We start from the raw sequence: 21,744 nt of genomic DNA, 5'->3' as shown, positions 1-21,744 counted from the left end.
CAAGTGGCAATAATCATACTTATCCCCTGGGGTTGAACACTCACTTAGCGAAGGCACATCAAGTGGTCATTGCAACGCCTGACAAAGAGTAAACACTCCATACACAGAAGTTCTCCCTAGTATTTCAGGGCCCAGATTGTACACCTCTCTCTGCCTTTCCTTTTTCCTTGCTCTCCCTTAAACAAGATCCCCTATTCCTCCATGACAATGGTCAATTTTTCATCTGGCTACCATAAGCCATTATACATTAAGTGATAAGATAGTATTCCAAGATGTTAACCATTTTTCCCTCTGTGATCTGATCTCTTTTTTTTTTTTTTTTTTTGAGACGGAGTTTAGTTCTTGTTGCCCAGCCTGGAGTGCAATGGCGCGATCTCAGCTCACTGCAACCTCTGCCTCCCAGATTCAAGCAATTCTCCTGCCTCAGCCTCCTGAGTAGCTGGGATTACAGGTGCGTGCCAACACCTCAGGCTAATTTTTGTATTTTTAGTAGAGACAGGGTTTCACCATGTTGGCCAGGCTGGTCTCAAACTCCTGACCTTGTGATCCACTGCTTCGGGCTCCCAAAGTGCTGGGATTACAGGCGTGAGCCCATGAGCCCAGCCTAGTGATCCCTTTTCCCTAATTTCCCACCCCTCTATTCAAACCACTGGTCTTTTTGCACTAATACCTCAGGAAAATGACATGGCAGCAGAAAACAAAGAAACCATGAGACTGTTCCTGGCTTCTTGGTTTCAAAACTCCAGTTCCTCAGGGTATCAGGAAGAAGTTATAGATGTGACCTGGCGGAAGGACTGTGAGGGGCTGTGGCAGCTATGGTCTAAGGGCCAACACCATTCAGCATTAGCCAATTGTTGCCATATAGGACTTTGGGACCATGGCTACAGGAGCCTCCTGCTTTTGAAGAGAAACTAGAAGCAATCTGGATTCTTAAAAAGTGAGTATAATATCAAACATCACCCATTGCAATTTTTTCTTTCAACTCACTTATTCTACACAAATATTTTCAGGAACAACTGATGGGTTAGAAGTTGGAAATACAAACACAAACAAGATAAGATAGTTCCTGTACCAAGAGCTCAGTCTGGATAATTAGACACATAAAAAGAGCATATGGCACTGAGTGGTAAGTCTTAGGTTAGTGATTTCCAAAGCATAATCACTGGAAAGCAGCAGCAGGGAACTTACTAAAAATGCAAATTTGCAGGCCGGGTGTGGTGGCTCATGCCTGTAATCCCAGCACTTTGGGAGGCCGAGGCAGGTGGATCACCTGAGGTCAGGAGTTCGAGACCAGCCTGGCCAACATGGTGAAACCCCATCTCTACTAAAAATAAAAGTTTAGCTGGGTGTGGTGGCGCATGCCTGTAGTCCCAGCTACTAAGGAGGCTGAGGCAGGAGAATCGCTTGAACCTTGGAGGCTGAGGTTGCAGTGAGCCAAGACCACACTAGCTCATGCTTGTAATCCCAGCACTTTGGGAGGCCAAGGCAGGTGGATCACCTGAAGTCAGGAGTTTGAGACCAGCCTGGCCAATATGATGAAACACCGTCTCTAATAAAAAAAAAAAAAAGAAAAAAATTACCTGGGTATGGTGGCACGCGCCTGTAATCCCTGCTACTTGGGAGGCTGAGGCAGGAGAATCGCTTGAACCTGGGAGGGTGCAGTGAGCCAAGGTCACGCCACGGCACTCCAGCCTGGACGACAGAGTAAGACTCCAACTCAAAAAAAAAAGCAAACTTTCAGCCCCAATTTACCAATCAGAAAGCTGAGATTGGTTTAACAAGCTCTCCAGGTGATTCTGATACACCCTAAAGTTGGAGAATCACCTTGATAATGGAAAGCAAAGACGACTTTGGCACAGACAACCAACACACTTGAGCCAACCTTGAGATCCTCTGCCATCTATAAATCACTTTCGCCATCCCTTCCAGGCTAGATGCTAAATTGGTTGCAATCTGGTAATTCACAAGGATGAGACACAAGTTGTATCTTGTCTCCGTAATAAGTAAATTGTAAGAACTTCAAAGGCAGGGTTGATTTTACTTTTGGTCTTTTTCCCATTATTCTCATATTTCAGATGTCAGTGCAACACTTAGAAAATACAAGTACTGAAATTTAAGTAGCTCTTTAGGAAACAAGAATAATTAACCTGGTGCAAGGGTTCTACCTTTATGAGGGAGAAATTGGAAAGCATACATGTACTTACAAATTTTCACAGCTTTTCTTATTGTTCTAAAATATACATAAAACGTAGCATTTTAACCCTTTAAAATGATGTACAGGTCAGCAGCATTAAATACGTTCACATTGTTGTGCAACCATCACCTCTATCCATTTACAGAATTTTTGCATCTTCCCAAATCGAAACTCCCTACCCATTAATTAATTGGTGCATTTTGCCTTGTTTTTTCTAATAGGATTTTTCTTTCTATTGATTTGTATGAGCTCATTGTAAATTAGAGAGACCAGCCCTTTGTCTTCTGCCAATTTATTTTTTTATTAATTCTATTCGTTGGCGATTTTAAAAATTCTGTTCAGAAAATTAAAAATTGGGGGCGGAGCAAGATGGCCGAATAGGAACAGCTCCAGTCTCCAACTCCCAGCGCGAGCGACACAGAAGACCGGTGATTTCTGCATTTTCAACTGAGGTACTGGGGTCATCTCACTAGAGAGTGCCGGACAATCGGTGCTGGTCAGCTGCTGCAGCCTGACCAGCGAGAGCTGAAGCAGGGCGAGGCATCGCCTCACCTGGAAGTGCAAGGGGGAAGGGAATCCATTTTCCTAGCAAGGGGAACTGAGACACACAACACCTGGAAAATCGGGTAACTCCCACCCCAATACTGCGCTTTAAGCAGACAGGCACACCAGGAGAATATATCCCACACCTGGCCGGGAGGGTCCCACGCCCACGGAGCCTCCCTCACTGCTAACACAGCAGTCTGCGGCGATCTATCCCCAAGGCAGCAGCGAGGCTGGGGGAGGGGCGCCCGCCATTGCTGAGGCTTAAGTAGGTAAACAAAGCCGCTGGGAAGCTCGAACTGGGTGGAACTCACAGCAGCTCAAGGAAGCCTGCCTATCTCTGTAGTCTCCACCTCTGGGGACAGCGCACAGCTGAAGACCAACAGGGGAAGCAGCGGGGGCCGGTGCAGACACGAACAACTCTGTCTGACAGCTTTGGGGAGAGCCGTGGATCTCCCAACGCGGAGGTTGAGATCTGAAAACGGACAGACTGCCTGCTCAGGTGGGTCCCTGACCCCTGAGTAGCCTAGCTGGGAGACATCCCCCACTAGGGGCAGTCTGACACCCCACACCTCACAGGGTGGAGTACACCCCTGAGAGGAAACTTCCAAAGGAAGAATCAGACAGGTACACTCGCTGTTCAGCAATATTCTATCTTCGGCAACCTCTGCTGCTGATACCCAGGCAAACAGGGTCTGGAGTGGACCTCAAGCAATCTCCAACAGACCAACAGACAGTCCTTCTGACTGTCAGAAGGAAAACTATCAAACAGGAAGGACACCTATACCAAAACCCCATCAGTACGTCACCATCATCAAAGACCAGAGACAGATAAAACCACAAAGATGGGGAAGAAGCAGGGCAGAAAAGCTGGAAATTCAAAAAATAAGAGCGCATCTCCCCCTGCAAAGGAGCGCAGCCCATCGCCAGCAACGGATCAAAGCTGGTCAGAGAATGACTTTGACGAGATGAGAGAAGAAGGCTTCAGTCCATCAAACTTCTCAGAGCTAAAGGAGGAATTACGTACCCAGCGCAAAGAAACTAAAAATCTTGAAAAAAGAGTGGAAGAATTGACAGCTAGACTAATTAATGCAGAGAAGATCATAAACGAAATGACAGAGATGAAAACCATGACACGAGAAATACGTGACAAATGCACAAGCTTCAGTAACCGACTCGATCAACTGGAAGAAAGAGTATCAGCGATTGAGGATCAAATGAATGAAATGAAGCGAGAAGAGAAACCAAAAGAAAAAAGAAGAAAAAGAAATGAACAAAGCCTGCAAGAAGTATGGGATTATGTAAAAAGACCAAATCTACGTCTGATTGGGGTGCCTGAAAGTGAGGGGGAAAACGGAACCAAGTTGGAAAACACTCTTCAGGATATCATCCAGGAGAACTCCCCCAACCTAGTAGGGCAGGCCAACATTCAAATTCAGGAAATACAGAGAACGCCACAAAGATACTCCTCCAGAAGAGCAACTCCAAGACACATAATTGCCAGATTCACCAAAGTTGAAATGAAGGAAAAAATCTTAAGGGCAGCCAGAGAGAAAGGTCGGGTTACCCACAAAGGGAAGCCCATCAGACTAACAGCAGATCTCTCGGCAGAAACTCTACAAGCCAGAAGAGACTGGGGGCCAATATTCAATGTTCTTAAAGAAAAGAATTTTAAACCCAAGATTTCATATCCAGCCAAACTAAGTTTCATCAGTGAAGGAGAAATAAAATCCTTTACAGATAAGCAAATGCTTAGAGATTTTGTCACCACCAGGCCTGCCTTACAAGAGACCCTGAAGGAAGCCCTAAACATGGAAAGGAACAACCGGTACCAGCCATTGCAAAAACATGCCAAAATGTAAAGACCATCGAGGCTAGGAAGAAAACTGGATCAACTAACGAGCAAAATAACCAGTTAATATCATAATGGCAGGATCAAGTTCACACATAACAATATTAACCTTAAATGTCAATGGACTAAATGCTCCAATTAAAAGACACAGACTGGCAAACTGGATAAAGAGTCAAGACCCATCAGTCTGCTGTATTCAGGAGACCCATCTCACATGCAGAGACATACATAGGCTCAAAATAAAGGGATGGAGGAAGATCTACCAAGCAAATGGAGAACAAAAAAAAGCAGGGGTTGCAATCCTAGTCTCTGATAAAACAGACTTTAAACCATCAAAGATCAAAAGAGACAAAGAAGGCCATTACATAATGGTAAAGGGATCAATTCAACAGGAAGAGCTAACTATCCTAAATATATATGCACCCAATACAGGAGCACCCAGATTCATAAAGCAAGTCCTTAGAGACTTACAAAGAGACTTAGACTCCCATACAATAATAATGGGAGACTTCAACACTCCACTGTCAACATTAGACAGATCAACGAGACAGAAAGTTAACAAGGATATCCAGGAATTGAACTCATCTCTGCACCAAGCGGACCTAATAGACATCTATAGAACTCTCCACCCCAAATCAACAGAATATACATTCTTCTCAGCACCACATCGCACTTATTCCAAAATTGACCACATAATTGGAAGTAAAGCACTCCTCAGCAAATGTACAAGAACAGAAATTATAACAAACTGTTTCTCAGACCACAGTGCAATCAAACTAGAACTCAGGACTAAGAAACTCAATCAAAACCGCTCAACTACATGGAAACTGAACAACCTGCTCCTGAATGACTACTGGGTACATAACGAAATGAAAGCAGAAATAAAGATGTTCTTTGAAACCAATGAGAACAAAGATACAACATACCAGAATCTCTGGGACACATTTAAAGCAGTGTGTAGAGGGAAATTTATAGCACTAAATGCCCACAAGAGAAAGCAGGAAAGATCTAAAATTGACACTCTAACATCACAATTAAAAGAACTAGAGAGGCAAGAGCAAACACATTCAAAAGCTAGCAGAAGGCAAGAAATAACTAAGATCAGAGCAGAACTGAAGGAGATAGAGACACAAAAAACCCTCCAAAAAATCAATGAATCCAGGAGTTGGTTTTTTGAAAAGATCAACAAAATTGACAGACCGCTAGCAAGACTAATAAAGAAGAAAAGAGAGAGGAATCAAATAGACGCAATAAAAAATGATAAAGGGGATATCACCACCGACCCCACAGAAATACAAACAACCATCAGAGAATACTATAAACGCCTCTACGCAAATCAACTAGAAAATCTAGAAGAAATGAATAATTTCCTGGACACTTACACTCTCCCAAGACTAAACCAGGAAGAAGTTGAATCCCTGAATAGACCAATAGCAGGCTCTGAAATTGAGGCAACAATTAATAGCCTACCCACCAAAAAAAGTCCAGGACCAGATGGATTCACAGCTGAATTCTACCAGAGGTACAAGGAGGAGCTGGTACCATTCCTTCTGAAACTATTCCAATCAATAGAAAAAGAGGGAATCCTCCCTAACTCATTTTATGAGGCCAACATCATCCTGATACCAAAGCCTGGCAGAGACACAACAAAAAAAGAGAATTTTAGACCAATATCCCTGATGAACATCGATGCAAAAATTCTCAATAAAATACTGGCAAACCGGATTCAGCAGCACATCAAAAAGCTTATCCACCATGATCAAGTGGGCTTCATCCCCGGGATGCAAGGCTGGTTCAACATTCGCAAATCAATAAACGTAATCCAGCATATAAACAGAACCAAAGACAAGAACCACATGATTATCTCAATAGATGCAGAAAAGGCTTTTGACAAAATTCAACAGCCCTTCATGCTAAAAACGCTCAATAAATTAGGTATTGATGGAACGTACCTCAAAATGATAAGAGCTATTTATGACAAACCCACAGCTAATATCATTCTGAATGGGCAAAAACTGGAAAAATTCCCTTTGAAAACTGGCACAAGACAGGGATGCCCTCTCTCACCACTCCTATTCAACATAGTGTTGGAAGTTCTGGCTAGGGCAATCAGGCAAGAGAAAGAAATCAATGGTATCCAGTTAGGAAAAGAAGAAGTCAAATTGTCCCTGTTTGCAGATGACATGATTGTATATTTAGAAAACCCCATTGTCTCAGCCCAAAATCTCCTTAAGCTGATAAGCAACTTCAGCAAAGTCTCAGGATACAAAATTAATGTTCAAAAATCACAAGCATTCTTATACACCAGTAACAGACAAGCAGAGAGCCAAATCAGGAATGAACTTCCATTCACAATTGCTTCGAAGAGAATAAAATACCTAGGAATCCAGCTTACAAGGGATGTAAAGGACTTCTTCAAGGAGAACTACAAACCACTGCTCAGTGAAATCAAAGAGGACACAAACAAATGGAAGAACATACCATGCTCATGGATAGGAAGAATCAATATTGTGAAAATGGCCATACTGCCCAAGGTTATTTATAGATTCAATGCCATCCCCATCAAGCTACCAATGAGTTTCTTCACAGAATTGGAAAAAACTGCTTTAAAGTTCATATGGAACCAAAAAAGAGCCCGCATTGCCAAGACAATCCTAAGTCAAAAGGACAAAGCTGGAGGCGTCACGCTACCTGACTTCAAACTATACTACAAGGCTACAGTAACCAAAACAGCATGGTACTGGTACCAAAACAGAGATATAGACCAATGGAACAGAACAGAGTCCTCAGAAATAATACCACACATCTACAGCCATCTGATCTTTGACAAACCTGAGAGAAACAAGAAATGGGGAAAGGATTCCCTATTTAATAAATGGTGCTGGGAAAATTGGCTAGTCATAAGTAGAAAGCTGAAACTGGATCCTTTCCTTACCCCTTATACGAAGATTAATTCAAGATGGATTAGAGACTTAAATGTTAGACCTAATACCATAAAAACCCTAGAAGAAAATCTAGGTAGTACCATTCAGGACATAGGCATGGGCAAGGACTTCATGTCTAAAACACCAAAAGCAACAGCAGCAAAAGCCAAAATTGACAAATGGGATCTAATTAAACTAAAGAGCTTTTGCACAGCAAAAGAAACTACCATCAGAGTGAACAGGCAACCTACAGAATGGGAGAAAATTTTTGCAACCTACTCATCTGACAAAGGGCTAATATCCAGAATCTACAAAGAACTCAAACAAATATACAAGAAAAAAGCAAACAACCCCATCAAAAAGTGGGCAAAGGATATGAACAGACATTTCTCAAAAGAAGACATTCATACAGCCAACAGACACATGAAAAAATGCTCATCATCACTGGCCATCAGAGAAATGCAAATCAAAACCACAATGAGATACCATCTCACACCAGTTAGAATGGCAATCATTAAGAAGTCAGGAAACAACAGGTGTTGGAGAGGATGTGGAGAAATAGGAACGCTTTTACACTGTTGGTGGGATTGTAAACTAGTTCAACCATTATGGAAAACAGTATGGCAATTCCTCAAGGATCTAGAACTAGATGTACCATATGACCCAGCCATCCCACTACTGGGTATATACCCAAAGGATTATAAATTATTCTACTACAAAGACACATGCACACGTATGTTTATTGCGGCACTATTCACAATAGCAAAGACTTGGAATCAACCCAAATGTCCATCTGTGACAGACTGGATTAAGAAAATGTGGCACATATACACCATGGAATACTATGCAGCCATAAAAAAGGATGAGTTTGCGTCCTTTGTAGGGACATGGATGCAGCTGGAAACCATCATTCTTAGCAAACTATCACAAGAAGAGAAAACCAAACACCGCATGTTCTCACTCATAGGTGGGAACTGAACAATGAGATCACTTGGACTCGGGAAGGGGATCATCACACACTGGGGCCTATCATGGGGAGGGGGGAGGAGGGAGGGATTGCATTGGGGAGTTATACATGATATAAATGATGAATTGATGGGTGCTGACGAGTTGGTGGGTGCAGCACACCAACATGGCATAAGTATACATATGTAACAAACCTGCACGTTATGCACATGTACCCTAGAACTTAAAGTATAATAAAAAAAAAAAATAGTACCAAGAGACAGTGAAATAGATAAAATAAATCTATATTAACCATTAAAAAAAAAAGAAAAGAAAATTAAAAATTTTCCGTAGAATCATAAAATCGTGTTTAGAATTATATTATGAAATCCTTTATGATATGACTGTTGCCGTCTTGAAAACTTTCATCATCTCAATGTTATGAATATCTGCACTTACATTTTCTTCTAAGTTTTTGTTAACATTTCAATATTTAATCCATAAAGGTTTCACTTACATGTATTTTCCCCAAATGGGTAATCAGCTCTTCAAACATTATTTACTGGACAGGCCATCCTTCCCCTACTAACGTAAATGTCATCTTTTCATACTAAATTTCTCCATACGCTGGTATTTACTCCTACATCTTCCAACTAGTGCTTTTGAGAATTTTGAACACTCTTCCAATACACGCATGTACCATCATTTATTTAATCTATCTCCTATTAGTAGGCATTTGGGACGTTTCCTGCTCTTCCATACTAAACAACGCATATAATTTTGGACTACATTAAACAATTCTCTGCCTCAGTGGTTCAAGTTGGGTAAATTATGCGTTTACACTTTTCTTCGGATTACTTTTAAAATGACAACCACTAAGTTTTCCTGGTCTCAATTATCAGAGAATTGGCAAGAAACCTGACAGCTGGGGCTTAGGATTCCCCGCGCCAGACCTCTGAGCTACACCAGGGGGCGTAGTTTCCCTACTCGGCCTCGGCCACATCCGGGTTCCACCGCAGATTCGGGCAGGGAGCAGGCGGAACCTTTCTGCCGCGTCTCTAGCTAACACGGCGGGGATAGTTTAGGCCTCCGCGCACCGTTCTCCGGGGTCTTGCAGTTCGCTCGGTGCAGGAAGGGCGGGCGCGGAGGTTCTATCTGCTTCTTCCTCCTTCGTGAGCAGCATGGACGTGCTAGCGGAGGAGTTTGGGAACCTGACTCCAGAGCAGCTGGCTGCGCCGATCCCGACTGTAGAGGTGAGTTCCAGGTACTCATGGAGCGTCAGGCACCTGGATGCTCCCTGAGGGGGCGTTGCCCGGAGTGCCGGGCCTCTAAGGGGGCGGGCTGGAGATTTGTGCGCATGCGCCGGGCATCTGCGCATGCTCAGAGCGTCTGGCGTGCCAGTCTTTTTCCAGAGCTGGCATCCGCGTGCGCGAGTGAAGGCTGAGCCCAGAGGAGCTGTCAGTCGCTGCGGGGGTCGAGAAGCCCCGCGGCTGGCTCTCGGGTTGGAGCTCTTCCAGCATAGGTGTGCGTGGGGAGGACTGGCCCTCGCACTTACTGTGGGGGACGTATTGCATGTTTGCAGTCTTACAAAGGACACTGGGGGCCAGGGAGCTCAGGCCGCTTGCATGAGGCACCACAGCTGACTGTGGGGGTAAAACCAGATCGTCTGAATTCCAAGCTAGTCATCTTTCCTTTTAACCTGAAATTCAAGTTTGGGTTACAGGGGAATTTTAAACGCCCTGAATATTTACTAAAGAATTTGCCTGTGTGTTTTCTCAGGGAGAGACTCCATAGCTTTCATCAGATTCTCAGAAGTTAAGGACAGCTGTCCCACAGCGAGCTGCCCAATGAAGTACGGCTGTCGACATGTTTTGTTATCTGATAAGGCACATATTATAACCTCTCTGAGCCTCAAAATCTACACTGACATGGAATAGGGAAGTGGAGACGTGGCCGGAGAAGATAGCAAAGGAGAGATTTCAGGGAGAGAGAACAAGATACTTGAAACCTCCTCGGCAAGACCATTGAATGTTTTTGAGGAAGGAAAGTAAATCCAGTAGTATTAGAGTGAAGAAAAATAGAGGAGGAGAGATAAACGACAGGGTTAAGTAAAGGTCCTGATTATGAAAAGTTTCAATAAACATCTGACAGAGCTTGGACTTTGTCTTGGAGCAGAGCTTTTGAAGGGTTTAAGCAGGAAAGTGATATGATCAGTAAATCTATCGGATTATAAGAACCTCCTTGGCTAGGCGTGGTGACTCACTGCTGTAATACCAGCAGTTTGGGAGGCCAAGGTGGGCGGATCACTTGGGCTCAAGAGTTTGAGACCAGCGTGGGCGACATGGCAAAACCCTATCTCTGCAAAAAATACAAAAATTACCCGTGTGTGGTGCTGTGCACTTCTTGTCCCAGCAACTCAGGAGGCCGAGGTGGGAGGATCACTTGAGCCTGGAAGGTCGAGGCTGCAGTGAGCTGTGATTGTGCTACTGCACTCCAGCCTTAGTGACTGAAAGAGACCTTGTCTCGAGGAAAAGAAAACAAAACCTCTTTATAGTAATTTGACAAGTTAAGGAAGTTGGATTAGCAGTTCGTCAGATTCAGTCTATGAGTGCATGCAATAGGCTGCTGATCTTCATCAGGCAAAACTGTGTGTGTGTGTGTGTGTGTGTGTGTGTGTGTGTGTGTGTGTGTGTGTTTTGAGGCAGAGTCTCGCTCTGTCACCCAGGCTGGAGTGCAGTGGTGAGATCTCAGCTCACTGCAAGCTCCACCTCCCAGGTTCATGCCATTCTCCTGCCTCAGCCTCCCGAGTAGCTGGGATTACAGATGCCCGCCATCATCCCCAGCTAATTTTTGTATTTTTAGTAGAGAAGGGGTTTCACTGTGTTAGCCAGGCTGGTCTCGAACTCCTGACCTCGTGATCCGCCACCTCGGCCTCCCAAAGTGCTGGGATTACAGGCGTGAGCCACCGCGCTTGGCCGCAAAACTGTATTTTAACCGTGAAAAGTAAATATCAAGGAGCCAGCATTCCCTGAGCACTTGCTAATGTACCAGGCTCTGTTTAACCATAACATGCGTTATGTTATTTAATCCTCTGAAATAAGTGCTATTTTCACCCCCCTTTTGCCAGAGAGGCCCAGAGGTGTGAAGTAAATAGCCTTGCATTAGAAGCCTGGTAAGTGGCTAATCTGACTCTTGTCAGTCTGACTCTAGTCTTCATCCCTAACTGCTGATCGGACTGCTTCTCCAGAGAGCTGAAAAAATAAGCCTGGGAGAGTTCTATTTATTATGTGAATTTACACAGCTATGAAGTGATCAGTGCTATAATTCCAGCCTTCTGATTCAAGAATAACAGTTCCTCTTCCTGTATTCTGCATCCAGTCCACCATCACCTCTAAAAAGTCTTGAGTTCTTAATCTATGCATATCTGAAACTTCATTCCCACTGTTTTCCAGCCCAGAACCACTCTCCTCTCTTACATCCTAACTCTCTTACCTGGCACCTGACTTGTCCCAATCCAGTCTGTTCCTTGCTCTGCAGCCAGAGCTGTCCGTTTAAACACACAAACATGGTTATGTTGATCCCTTGGTTAAAATTCTTCAATCTCTGTTGCTTTTAGGGCAAAATCTAGTGTTTACCATGCTTGTAATAAATTTCCTCAGTCTGACCAGTGCTTACTTCTCTAGCCTCTTTTCCCATGATTCTCCCCTCTCCCTCCCTTGAGATCTTTCTACTCTGCTCATACAGTTTCTTCTGGATCACTCTCCCATTCCTATTTGTAAATTAAATCCCACATATCTATGATACAACTTGCCTAGGAAGGCCTTTCCTGATTCTCCTAGAAGTTGGTAGATCTCTGCTACTTGCTGCCATTTCCTTTTAAATTGAGATATTAAAATATTTTCTTAAACTTTCCAACTTCAGTTTTAAAAAGTTTCTTAAACTTTCCAAGTTTCTCTGAAACTTTTTCTAGATAGGAGCTCAGTTTTACTTGAACTGGCCATGCCTGGTATTTTTTTGTGCTTATGGTAGCACAGCAGCATGGTAGTATGGTAGAAATAACACAAGCTTTGGAGCCAATTAATCAGTTACTTGTTGAATAAATATCTATCAGTATTACCGAGTACTTACCTGGTGGTGTATTATTCACAGGGTTTATAAAAGTTCAAAAAATGTGTTTCCTGCCTCCCAGTGTGTTATAGACTTATAAACAGAGACATGTAAGCAGGTGGAATAACATGCAATAGGTACTGTGATACAAGTGGGTGAGGGGTATATTAGTATTACAAATGGTAGCTGGGATGTGATGCCTGAACTGAGTTTGCCAGATGTGGATGAAGTGTGGTGGTGGGGAAGCATTCCAGATAGAAGGAGGAGGCGTGGGCACAAGTACAGCTGCAAGCACAGCATATGATGTATGCCTCACTGTGGGCTCAAGACATGGTGAAGAGGGTGGGGAGGCACTGAAGAGGTGTAGAGAATGAGATGCTCAGCTGTGCACATGAGGACATGCACACTGGCTTTAGTGTTTAGCATTGAAAGGGACGAGCAGAAAGATTAGAAAGGAAGTATGGCCACAGTCCAGATTATGAGGGCCTCAACTGGCACAGGAGCAGAGGATAAATGTGAGGAAGGTTGCAAGGAGGTCGACTCCGTAGAATTTTTGTTTTCCTGTCGATTAAGAGGAGTCAGAAAGTTAGGACTACCGGGTATCTAATTTGCGATTGACTGGGATAAATGGTGATATTCACTGAGATTGGGAATGGAGCTGGGGGAAGATTAATTTTGGACATACTGAGTTTAAGTAGCCTCTGAGGCTGTAAGGTATCGCTGCCCAGTCAATAGTTGGAGGGGACAGGCCCATACCCAGTAGCTTACTGCAGCAGTGATATTCACTCACTCATTTGTTTATTCATTCAGTATTTATTGGAGTCTTTTATGTGCCAGGCACTGTGGTAAACAGGATAGACAGGTTCACTGCCTTTGAAAGCCCACATTTGGAACTAGGGGGCTGTGGGATGAGATGGGGGAAGGAAAACAACACTTTCAAACAGTGTTGTTTGAAATCCTCCATTCCCAACCCTACTTGAGAATGGGAAAAGACATCTCCAGGGATAGAACTTTGAAGAACAACAATGTTTACAGGTTGGCAGACGAAAAGAGACGTGAGAAGGCCCGGCCAGAGGAAGGAAAGACATAAGAGAATGATGTCACAGGGTGTTGTAAGACAGTGATTGGCATGGCCAGATACTGTGGAAAGGGAATGTGAAGGGGCATCAAGGGAGGTCTTTTGAAGTCGCAGCCTTGGTGACCTCTGTCGAGCTGTTTCACTGGCAGGTAGGTCAGAGTCCTGACTATAATGGAATGAAGGAGTGGGAAGTGAGGAACGAGAAGCTAAATATGGCGTAATTTGGGAGAGGTTGTAAGCTGAAGGGCAGAGAAGAAAGTAGTCAGAGGAGCTGCTGGGTCTTAAATTTTTTTTTGTTCTTTTTAAATGGGAAGATTTGAATACTTTACTAGTTTTAAATAGAACAGATTGAATATCAAGGACCGAACTGGGGCAAAGTTTACAGTCTTCAGGAGAAGGTTGGCAGGATTGTGTTCATGGCAGAAGGGTTAGACTTAGACCAAGGAATGGATGGTCCTTCCTTTGAAATGGGAGGAAGCGAGCATGAGAAGGGGTGTAGAGAAAGGAATTTGAAGACGTGGGAGTATTAGCTCATAGGGCTGCCATAACATAGTAACCACAAACTATGTGGCTTAAACAACAGAAATTTGTTTTCTCCTAATTCTGGAGGTTAGAAGTCTGAGATCAGGGTGACAGCAGAGCCGGCTCCTTCTGAGGGCTATGAGAGAGGATCTGCTCTGTGTTCTCCCCCACTATAGGTGTTTAAAACTCTGGCAATCTTTGGCATCCCCTGGCTTGCAGAAGCTTCACCAAGACTTCTACCTTCATCTTCACATGACATTGACTTGTGTGCATCTCTATGTCCAATTTCTCTTTTTTATGAGGACACCAGTTGTATTGGATTAGGGCTTACCCTAATGACTCATTTTACTTAATCACCTTTGTCAAGACCCCATCTTCAAAAGCAGTCACATTCTGAGATACTTGGGGTTAGGACTTTAGCATGTGAATTTTGAGAGGGACACAATTCAACCTGTATCATTGTCATTCTTCTATTTTTAAATTTAGGTATAATTTATATAATAAAAGGTATGGATGCTAGATATTCAGTTACATTGGTTTTATAGTTATGTGCTATATGTGGACATTTGCATCACCCCAGAAAGTTCCCTTATGACCCTTTTCAGTCTATCCCCCCAACCACCTTTTGATTTCTGTCATCATAGATTAGCTTTGCCTGCCTCCCTTCTGGAAAATGTTTTTGACTATATCCAGGTGTCTGCCACCCTGCCTGGCCACTCCTCGGTCTCCTTTGCTGGAGCTGCCTTCTGCTCTTCCTCTCTAATTGTTGGATGTTCTTGATTGGTCTCACTTTATGGAACTCTTCTCATCTACACTGCATAGGTGATCTCATCCATCACATGCCTTTAATTACCATCCACTTGTTAATCTCTCTCTAGTTTATATCTCCCGGCCACTCCATTCCCGAATTCCAGTCTCATTTGTTGCCTCCTTGACATTTCCACCTGAATGTCTAATGCAAGTTTAACACACCCAAACCAAACTTCTGGTAGCCCCTCCACACCTAAACCTGCTGTTCCTACAGTGTTCCTCGTCTCCATCAATTGTAACTTTGTCCCTCTAGTTGCTCAGGCAGTGTAGGAAGCAATCACCATATGTGCCATCCTTCTGTAGCCCTGAGATGAGCTCTGACCAGACAGTAGTTGAGAGAGAGTGGGAGGGAGACAGAACTCCCTTTGGGTCTTGAGAACCAGCTCTCCTACCAGACTCTCTGAGCCTTTTTTTCCTTTTCTCAGACTGGCAGACTTCACTTAGGAAGTGTCGTGAGCATAAAAGAAAGGATTGAAAAGTGCTTAAAATGTTGAGTCATCAAGAAGGGATTAAGTTATATTCTGTTTAAGAAATCTGTAGTGTATGTATGTATGTGTATACATATTTATATGCATATGCACACATGCATTTCCATAAAAATGTTAAAATTGTTCTTTTTGTTTTGACTTACTTTCCTTTGCTTATTTTGGTACATTAAAATAACTTATGAAAGTACTGTTGCTGGTAGAGTTCTGATATTCTTCTTGTTTTGGCTCACAGGAGAAATGGAGGCTGCTTCCAGCGTTTTTAAAGGTAATTGTTTCGCATTTAATAATAATTGGTTATTTTTCAGATGAAAAGGTCAAGAAATAAGCCATTTTTTAAAGATTAAATTTTTGTCATCAACATTTTTTGATTTTGTGTAGCTGTGTTGCTAGGTTTTGGAAATACAAGGAATTATAAGGTAAAATCCCTGCCTGAAAGGTGCTGGTTTGGGGAATGGTAGTCTAATTTTAGAGAGAAGTAGTAGTACATGCATAGTAGCATGGCACATGATTAAAAACCAAAGTGCTATCAGCAAAAGAGCGATGGTCAGAGAGAGCCACCCAAATGAAGTGAGACATAAACCACATCTTAAGAGAAGAAGGTTTAAGCTGAAAGCTGGGTGCAGAGAGTGTGGCTCAATCAAGGTGTTCAAGAGGAGCCTCCACAGGGTCTGCAGGAAACAGCGACCAGTCAAGAGGAGTTGCTGAATGTGATACGACGTGGTGTCGGGCTTCAATTCAATTTCCAAGAGCTTATGCTAAGAAGTAGTGAGTACCACAGCGAGAGACCACTTGGTACCCGCTAGGATAGCTATAATCAAAATAGAATGTTAATAAGGGTGTGGAGGAATGGGAACTGTCCACTGGTAGGAACGTAAAGTGTTTAACCACTTGGGAAAACAGGCTGGCAGTTTCTCAAATGGTTAAACAAAAAGTTACCACATCCTCCAGCAATTCTACTCCTAGATATCTGCCCAAGAGAAGTGAAAACGTGTCCATGCAGAAACCTGTACACAAATGCTCATAACAGTATTATTCATAACAGCCAAGAGTGGAAACAACCCAAATGGACATCAGTTGCTGGATGGATACACAAAATGCGATATATCTGTACAACAGAGTATTATTTGGCAATAAAAATAAATTGAGTACTGTTACCTGCTGCAACATGGGCGAATCTTGAAAGCATTGTGCTAAGTGAAAGAATGGAGACTTGAAAAATGAGGGTGGTTGCGGTGGATCATGCCTGTAATCCCAGCACTTTGGGAGGCTGAGGTGGGCGGATCACGAGGTCAGGAGTTTGAGACCACCCTGGCCAATATAGTGAAACATCATCTCTACTAAAGATACAAAAAATTAGCTGGGCATGGTGGCGGGCCCCTGTAATCCCAGCTACTTGGGAGGCTGAGGCAGGAGAATCGCTCGAACCTGGGAGGCAGAGGTTGCAGTGAGCCGAGATCGCACCACTGCAGTCCAGCCTGGTGACAGTGTGAGACTCCGTCTCAAAAAAAGAAAAATGAGTAGAGTTTTGTCTCTACTCATTTTGAACTCTACTCTAGAATTCAGTTGGGTGTTATGGGCAGAGGGGAGAGTCCTGGGAAATGAGGCTGGGAAAGTTGTCGGGGCCAGATTCCTGATCAGATTTGAAAGCCAAGTTAAGGATTTCGCTTTTCTTCTAAAAGCCATAGGAAGCTATTGAGGAGTTTCTAAGTAGTGGATTGACCGAGTAACCTGTTTACTTTCTCTTTCTATTTGTTTAGGTGAAAGGCCTTGTGAAACAGCATATAGATTCATTTAACTATTTCATAGTTAAATGGTCGACCAATAAAATGGTCGTAAGGTCAATAAATTTTTTTTTTTCCCCTAGGAGACCAGGTCTTGCTACATTGCCCAGGCTGGATTTAAACTCTTGAGTTTGATCCTCCTGCCTCTGCCTCCTGAGTAGCTGTGACTGTAGGAATGTGACACCTTGCCCGGCCTTTTTGTTATTTTTTAAAAGGAGCTGCACATAAATGGAGAAGAAGGTGCTGGGCACAGTGGTTCACGCCTATAATCCCAGCACTTTGGGAGGACGAGACAAGGCGGATCATTTGAGGTTGGGAGTTTGAGATTGACTAGCCTGGCCAACATGGTGAAACCCTGTTTCTACTAAAAATACAAAAATTAGTAGGGCATGGTGGCGGGCACCTGTAATCCCAGCTACTCAGAAAGCTGAGGCACCTGAACCACTTGATGCAGGGAGGCGGACTTTGCAGTGAGCCAAGATCGCACCACTGTACTCCAGCCTGGGCAATAGAGCGAGACTGTCTCCAAAAAAAATTTTTATTTTTTTGTTAAAAACTAAGATACAAATACACACATTAGCCCAGGCCAGAATCATCAGTATCACTGTCTTCCACCTCCGTGCCTTGTCCCACTGGAGGGTCTTTATGGACAATAACACACATGGAGCTATCATCTTCTAGGATAACGATGCTTACTTCTAGAGTACTTCCTGAGGGGTCCGCAGGAGGCTCTTCTTGAGGAGGGGGGTCACTCTTTTCAGAAATACACGCTATGAAATCAAATCAAGTCGTAAGTCATTAGGCGACAGGAATTTTTCAGCTCCATTATAATCTTTATAGGACTGCTGTCAGATATATGCTCCGTAGTTGAATGAAATGTTATGTGGCACATGACCATATATTCACATACTCATATTTTGATTTCCGAAAGTCAGATTGCTTTTCAAGGAGGAAAACTGTCAAGGATATACTAGTAAGATGATGCAGAAATGGAATGAGAACACACTAATGAAAAAATTTACTAAATAAAATTCATGGATTTTTTTTCTCACTTTGGTTTTGATAAAAATTTGATGTTCACCTATTATTAGATTCCATTATATGATTTATTATTTTGTTGCTAACCTGTTTACTTTCTCTTTCTATTTGTTTAGGTGAAAGGCCTTGTGAAACAGCATATAGATTCATTTAACTATTTCATTAATGTAGAGGTAAGCATCAGACATTAGAAATAGACATAAACTAAGGATTAATTGGAAGCCAGAGTCTTTACTAATGTTGCATTTTCCACTGCAGATAAAGAAGATAATGAAAGCCAATGAAAAGGTTACAAGTGATGCTGACCCTATGTGGTACTTAAAGTAAGGAACCAACTATTCTTAATTTGCTATGTGGGTTACATCTGACATTTTTTAAAGTGAGTGAAGTTACTATCAAAACTCTTTTAAAATCATCGTCTTGGCCAGGTGCAGTGGCTTATGCCTGTAATACCCAGCACTTTGGGAGGCCAAGGTGGGCAGATCACCTGGGGTCAGGAGTTCGAGACCAGCCTGGCCAACATGGTGAAACCCTGTCTCTACTAAAAATACAAAATTAGCTAGGCGTGGTGGTACACATCTGTAATTCCAGATACTCAGGAGGCTGAGGCAGGGGAATCACTTGAATCTGGGACAGGGAGATTGCAGTGAGCTGAGACTGTGCCACTGCATTCCAACTCGGGCGACAGAGCAAGACTCCGACTCAAAAAAAAAAAAAGAAAAAATAAATCATTGTCTTTTATTAACTATAAAGTGCTCAAATTAAATTTTTAACTGGCAAATTATAATGAGTTATGGTTGGGAAATTTTTGAAACTATTAGATTTTAAATATTTAAATTTTTATTTTGAAATAATGTTAAGCTTAAAAGAAGAACTGCAAAAATAGTACAAAGAGTTCTTCAATATTCTTCACCAAGCCTTCACTGATACTAACATCTTACGTAACCATAGCACAATGATCAAAACCAGGAAGTCAGCACTGATAATGATGTGGTCTACTAATCTGTAGACCTTATTTGATGTTTTCTCACAAATATTCTTTTCCTGGTGTAGGAATCAGTTCAGAGCTCCGTGTTATGTTTAGTTGTCTTGTATCCTTAGTCTCCTCAATTTTTGACAGTCCCTCAATCTTTCTTGGTCTTTCATGACATTGACACTTTTGAACAATCTAGTCAGTATTTGTAGAAGTTCCTTTAATTTGAGTTTGTATGACATGTGATCATTATTAGATTGGGTTTTACATTTTTGGCAAGAATACCACAGAGGCAATGTTTTATGTTGTTCTCACTGATTCGTATTGGGGTTACAGATGCCAGTATGTTTTATTACTGATGATTTTAACTTTGTTCACTTGGTTAAGGTAGAATCTTCCAGATTTCTCCACTGAAAAGTTACTATTTTTCCTTTTGTAGTTAATAAGTGTCTTATAGGGAGATTCTTTGAGACTATGCAACTACCCTTTCTCATCATAATTTCACCAACAATTTTAGCATACATTGATGATTCTTATAACAGTTATTATTGTGGGCTTACCTCATGGTGAACCTTTATTTTGATCATTCCTTCTGCATTGATACTGGAATTCTATACGGAACAGTTTCCTCTTCCCCTCACTTATCTCTCTATATATTAATTTATATCAATTTGGACTTATGGATGTTTTATTTTATTCTTTTTTTTTTTTTTTTTTTTTTTTTTTGAGACGGAGTCTCGCTCTGTCGCTCGGGCTGGAGTGCAGTGGCTGGATCTCAACTCACTGCAAGCTCCGGCTCCCGGGTTTACGCCATTCTCCTGCCTCAGCCTCCCGAGTAGCTGGGACTACAGGCGCCCGCCACCTCGCCCGGCTAGTTTTTTGTATTTTTTAGTAGAGACGGGGTTTCACAGTGTTAGCCAGGATGGTCTCCATCTCCTGACCTCGTGATCCGCCCGTCTCGGCCTCCCAAAGTGCTGGGATTACAGGCTTGAGCCACCTCGCCCGGCCTGTTTTATTTTATTCTATGAGTACTATCATATATATATCCAGTACTGTCATTTTTCTGTTGTTCAGACTGTTTCAGCTTTGACCATAGGGAGACCCTTCAGATTGACTCCTGTGTCCTTTCATGATGCCACCATTATTTTTTGAGCACTCCTTTGCTTTCTCACACTGTAAGATGTAGTTCATTTGGTATGCCCCTGTCCTAGATTGGGAATCAAGGAGCCCTAGAGTCTCCCTTTTATTGGAGAATAGTACTTAGAATCCAAGATATGGACACTAAGATTTCAGCAGGCAGAGCTCAGAAATATGTATATGTATATGAGCACATACATGCAGACACATCTGTATTTCTTTATCCTATCCATTTTTGCATATATTAAAAACCATGCAGACTGATACCTCCAATTTCAGTTCAGCACTGCAGGACTCATTCTAACCTTTTCCCTTTCCTTATTTAACTTTTATCCCAATAATGAGAAATCTGGCTCCCATTATCTGCAATATTAAAAAATTTTTTTTTCAATCCTAGACTATACATAAAGTTTCAGAATTGTTAACTCATGTCTCTGTGAGATAAAATTTACTAGAGTATAAGATCTGTGCACTGTCCTTTTTATCTTTAGCCTCTCAATGTCCAATCACAATATTGTCTCCCAATGTTACTTACTTTAGTTCTTTTCTTTGTTTTTTCAGTATGTGAAACATTATTATGGTTTAAGAGTTAGACTTGCACAAAAAAGTATATTCAGAAAATAGTTGTTCCACTTCCAGTTCTTTCCACCCTGTTCCCAGCCACTCTCCATAGGTAACCAATCTCATTAGTTTTCGCTTTATCCTTTTTATCCTTCTTTTGCACAAATGAGCGTATTTATTTTTTTTGCCTTTATGGCCTCTTCTTTCTTTTACAAATGATAGCGGATCATCAGTACTCTTTGCACTTTGCTTTTTCATGAAGTATCGTTTTTAGGGAGCTGTATGTGCAGTATTTTTGTAAAGAGATTTGTAGTATTTTTTAAAAGATACTTTGATAATATTTCCCTTCTTTGTAAAGCTATATGTACTATCACTTCAAGAAGATCTCCAATTTTAATATTTAATTTGTCATCCTTAGCAAGATAAGCATTTATCAAAACATAATCTTTGTATTTGGAAGGAAAATAGCTTGTTTGCTTTTATGATCTTTGAAGAAGTATAATTCGTACTACACTAATTTGCTTTTCAGATATCTTAATATCTATGTTGGGCTTCCTGATGTTGAAGAAAGCTTCAATGTAACTAGACCAGTGTCCCCTCATGAGGTAATTACGAACCTTACTTTAATTGGACTTGTTTGCTTTAACTCAGAGTCTGCCCTTAATATATACTCTTAAAAGATCATTTAAAAACAGGAGGGGGGAGACATTCTTTTGAGAAAAAGGGATTAAAGTTCAATGTGGGCCATACTTCTCCTACAGAAGGAGCACTTTGAAGTGATCAGGACCCTG

At 42.1% G+C, this 21,744-nt stretch overlaps 1 protein-coding gene across 1 annotated transcript in view; it reads left to right on the top strand.

The window, feature by feature from the left end:
- Window positions 1–9,422: 9,422 nt before the first annotated feature.
- The window catches only part of POLR3B (RNA polymerase III subunit B), a 144,210-nt gene continuing 131,888 nt past the window's right edge, over window positions 9,423–21,744 (top strand). Inside the window, exons 1-5 of the mRNA XM_010367520.2 lie at window positions 9,423–9,711; window positions 15,696–15,728; window positions 18,399–18,455; window positions 18,541–18,605; window positions 21,483–21,558. Of these exons, the coding sequence (XP_010365822.2) occupies window positions 9,640–9,711; window positions 15,696–15,728; window positions 18,399–18,455; window positions 18,541–18,605; window positions 21,483–21,558 (303 nt within the window). The 5' untranslated portion in view covers window positions 9,423–9,639. The remainder of the gene's footprint in view (window positions 9,712–15,695; window positions 15,729–18,398; window positions 18,456–18,540; window positions 18,606–21,482; window positions 21,559–21,744) is intronic.

This window comes from Rhinopithecus roxellana, chromosome 10 (assembly GCF_007565055.1).
Source record: "Rhinopithecus roxellana isolate Shanxi Qingling chromosome 10, ASM756505v1, whole genome shotgun sequence".
Taxonomy (NCBI): domain Eukaryota; kingdom Metazoa; phylum Chordata; class Mammalia; order Primates; family Cercopithecidae; genus Rhinopithecus; species Rhinopithecus roxellana.
The sequence above is the reverse complement of the archived record's forward strand: the minus strand, read 5'-3'. Positions and strand labels throughout refer to the sequence as shown.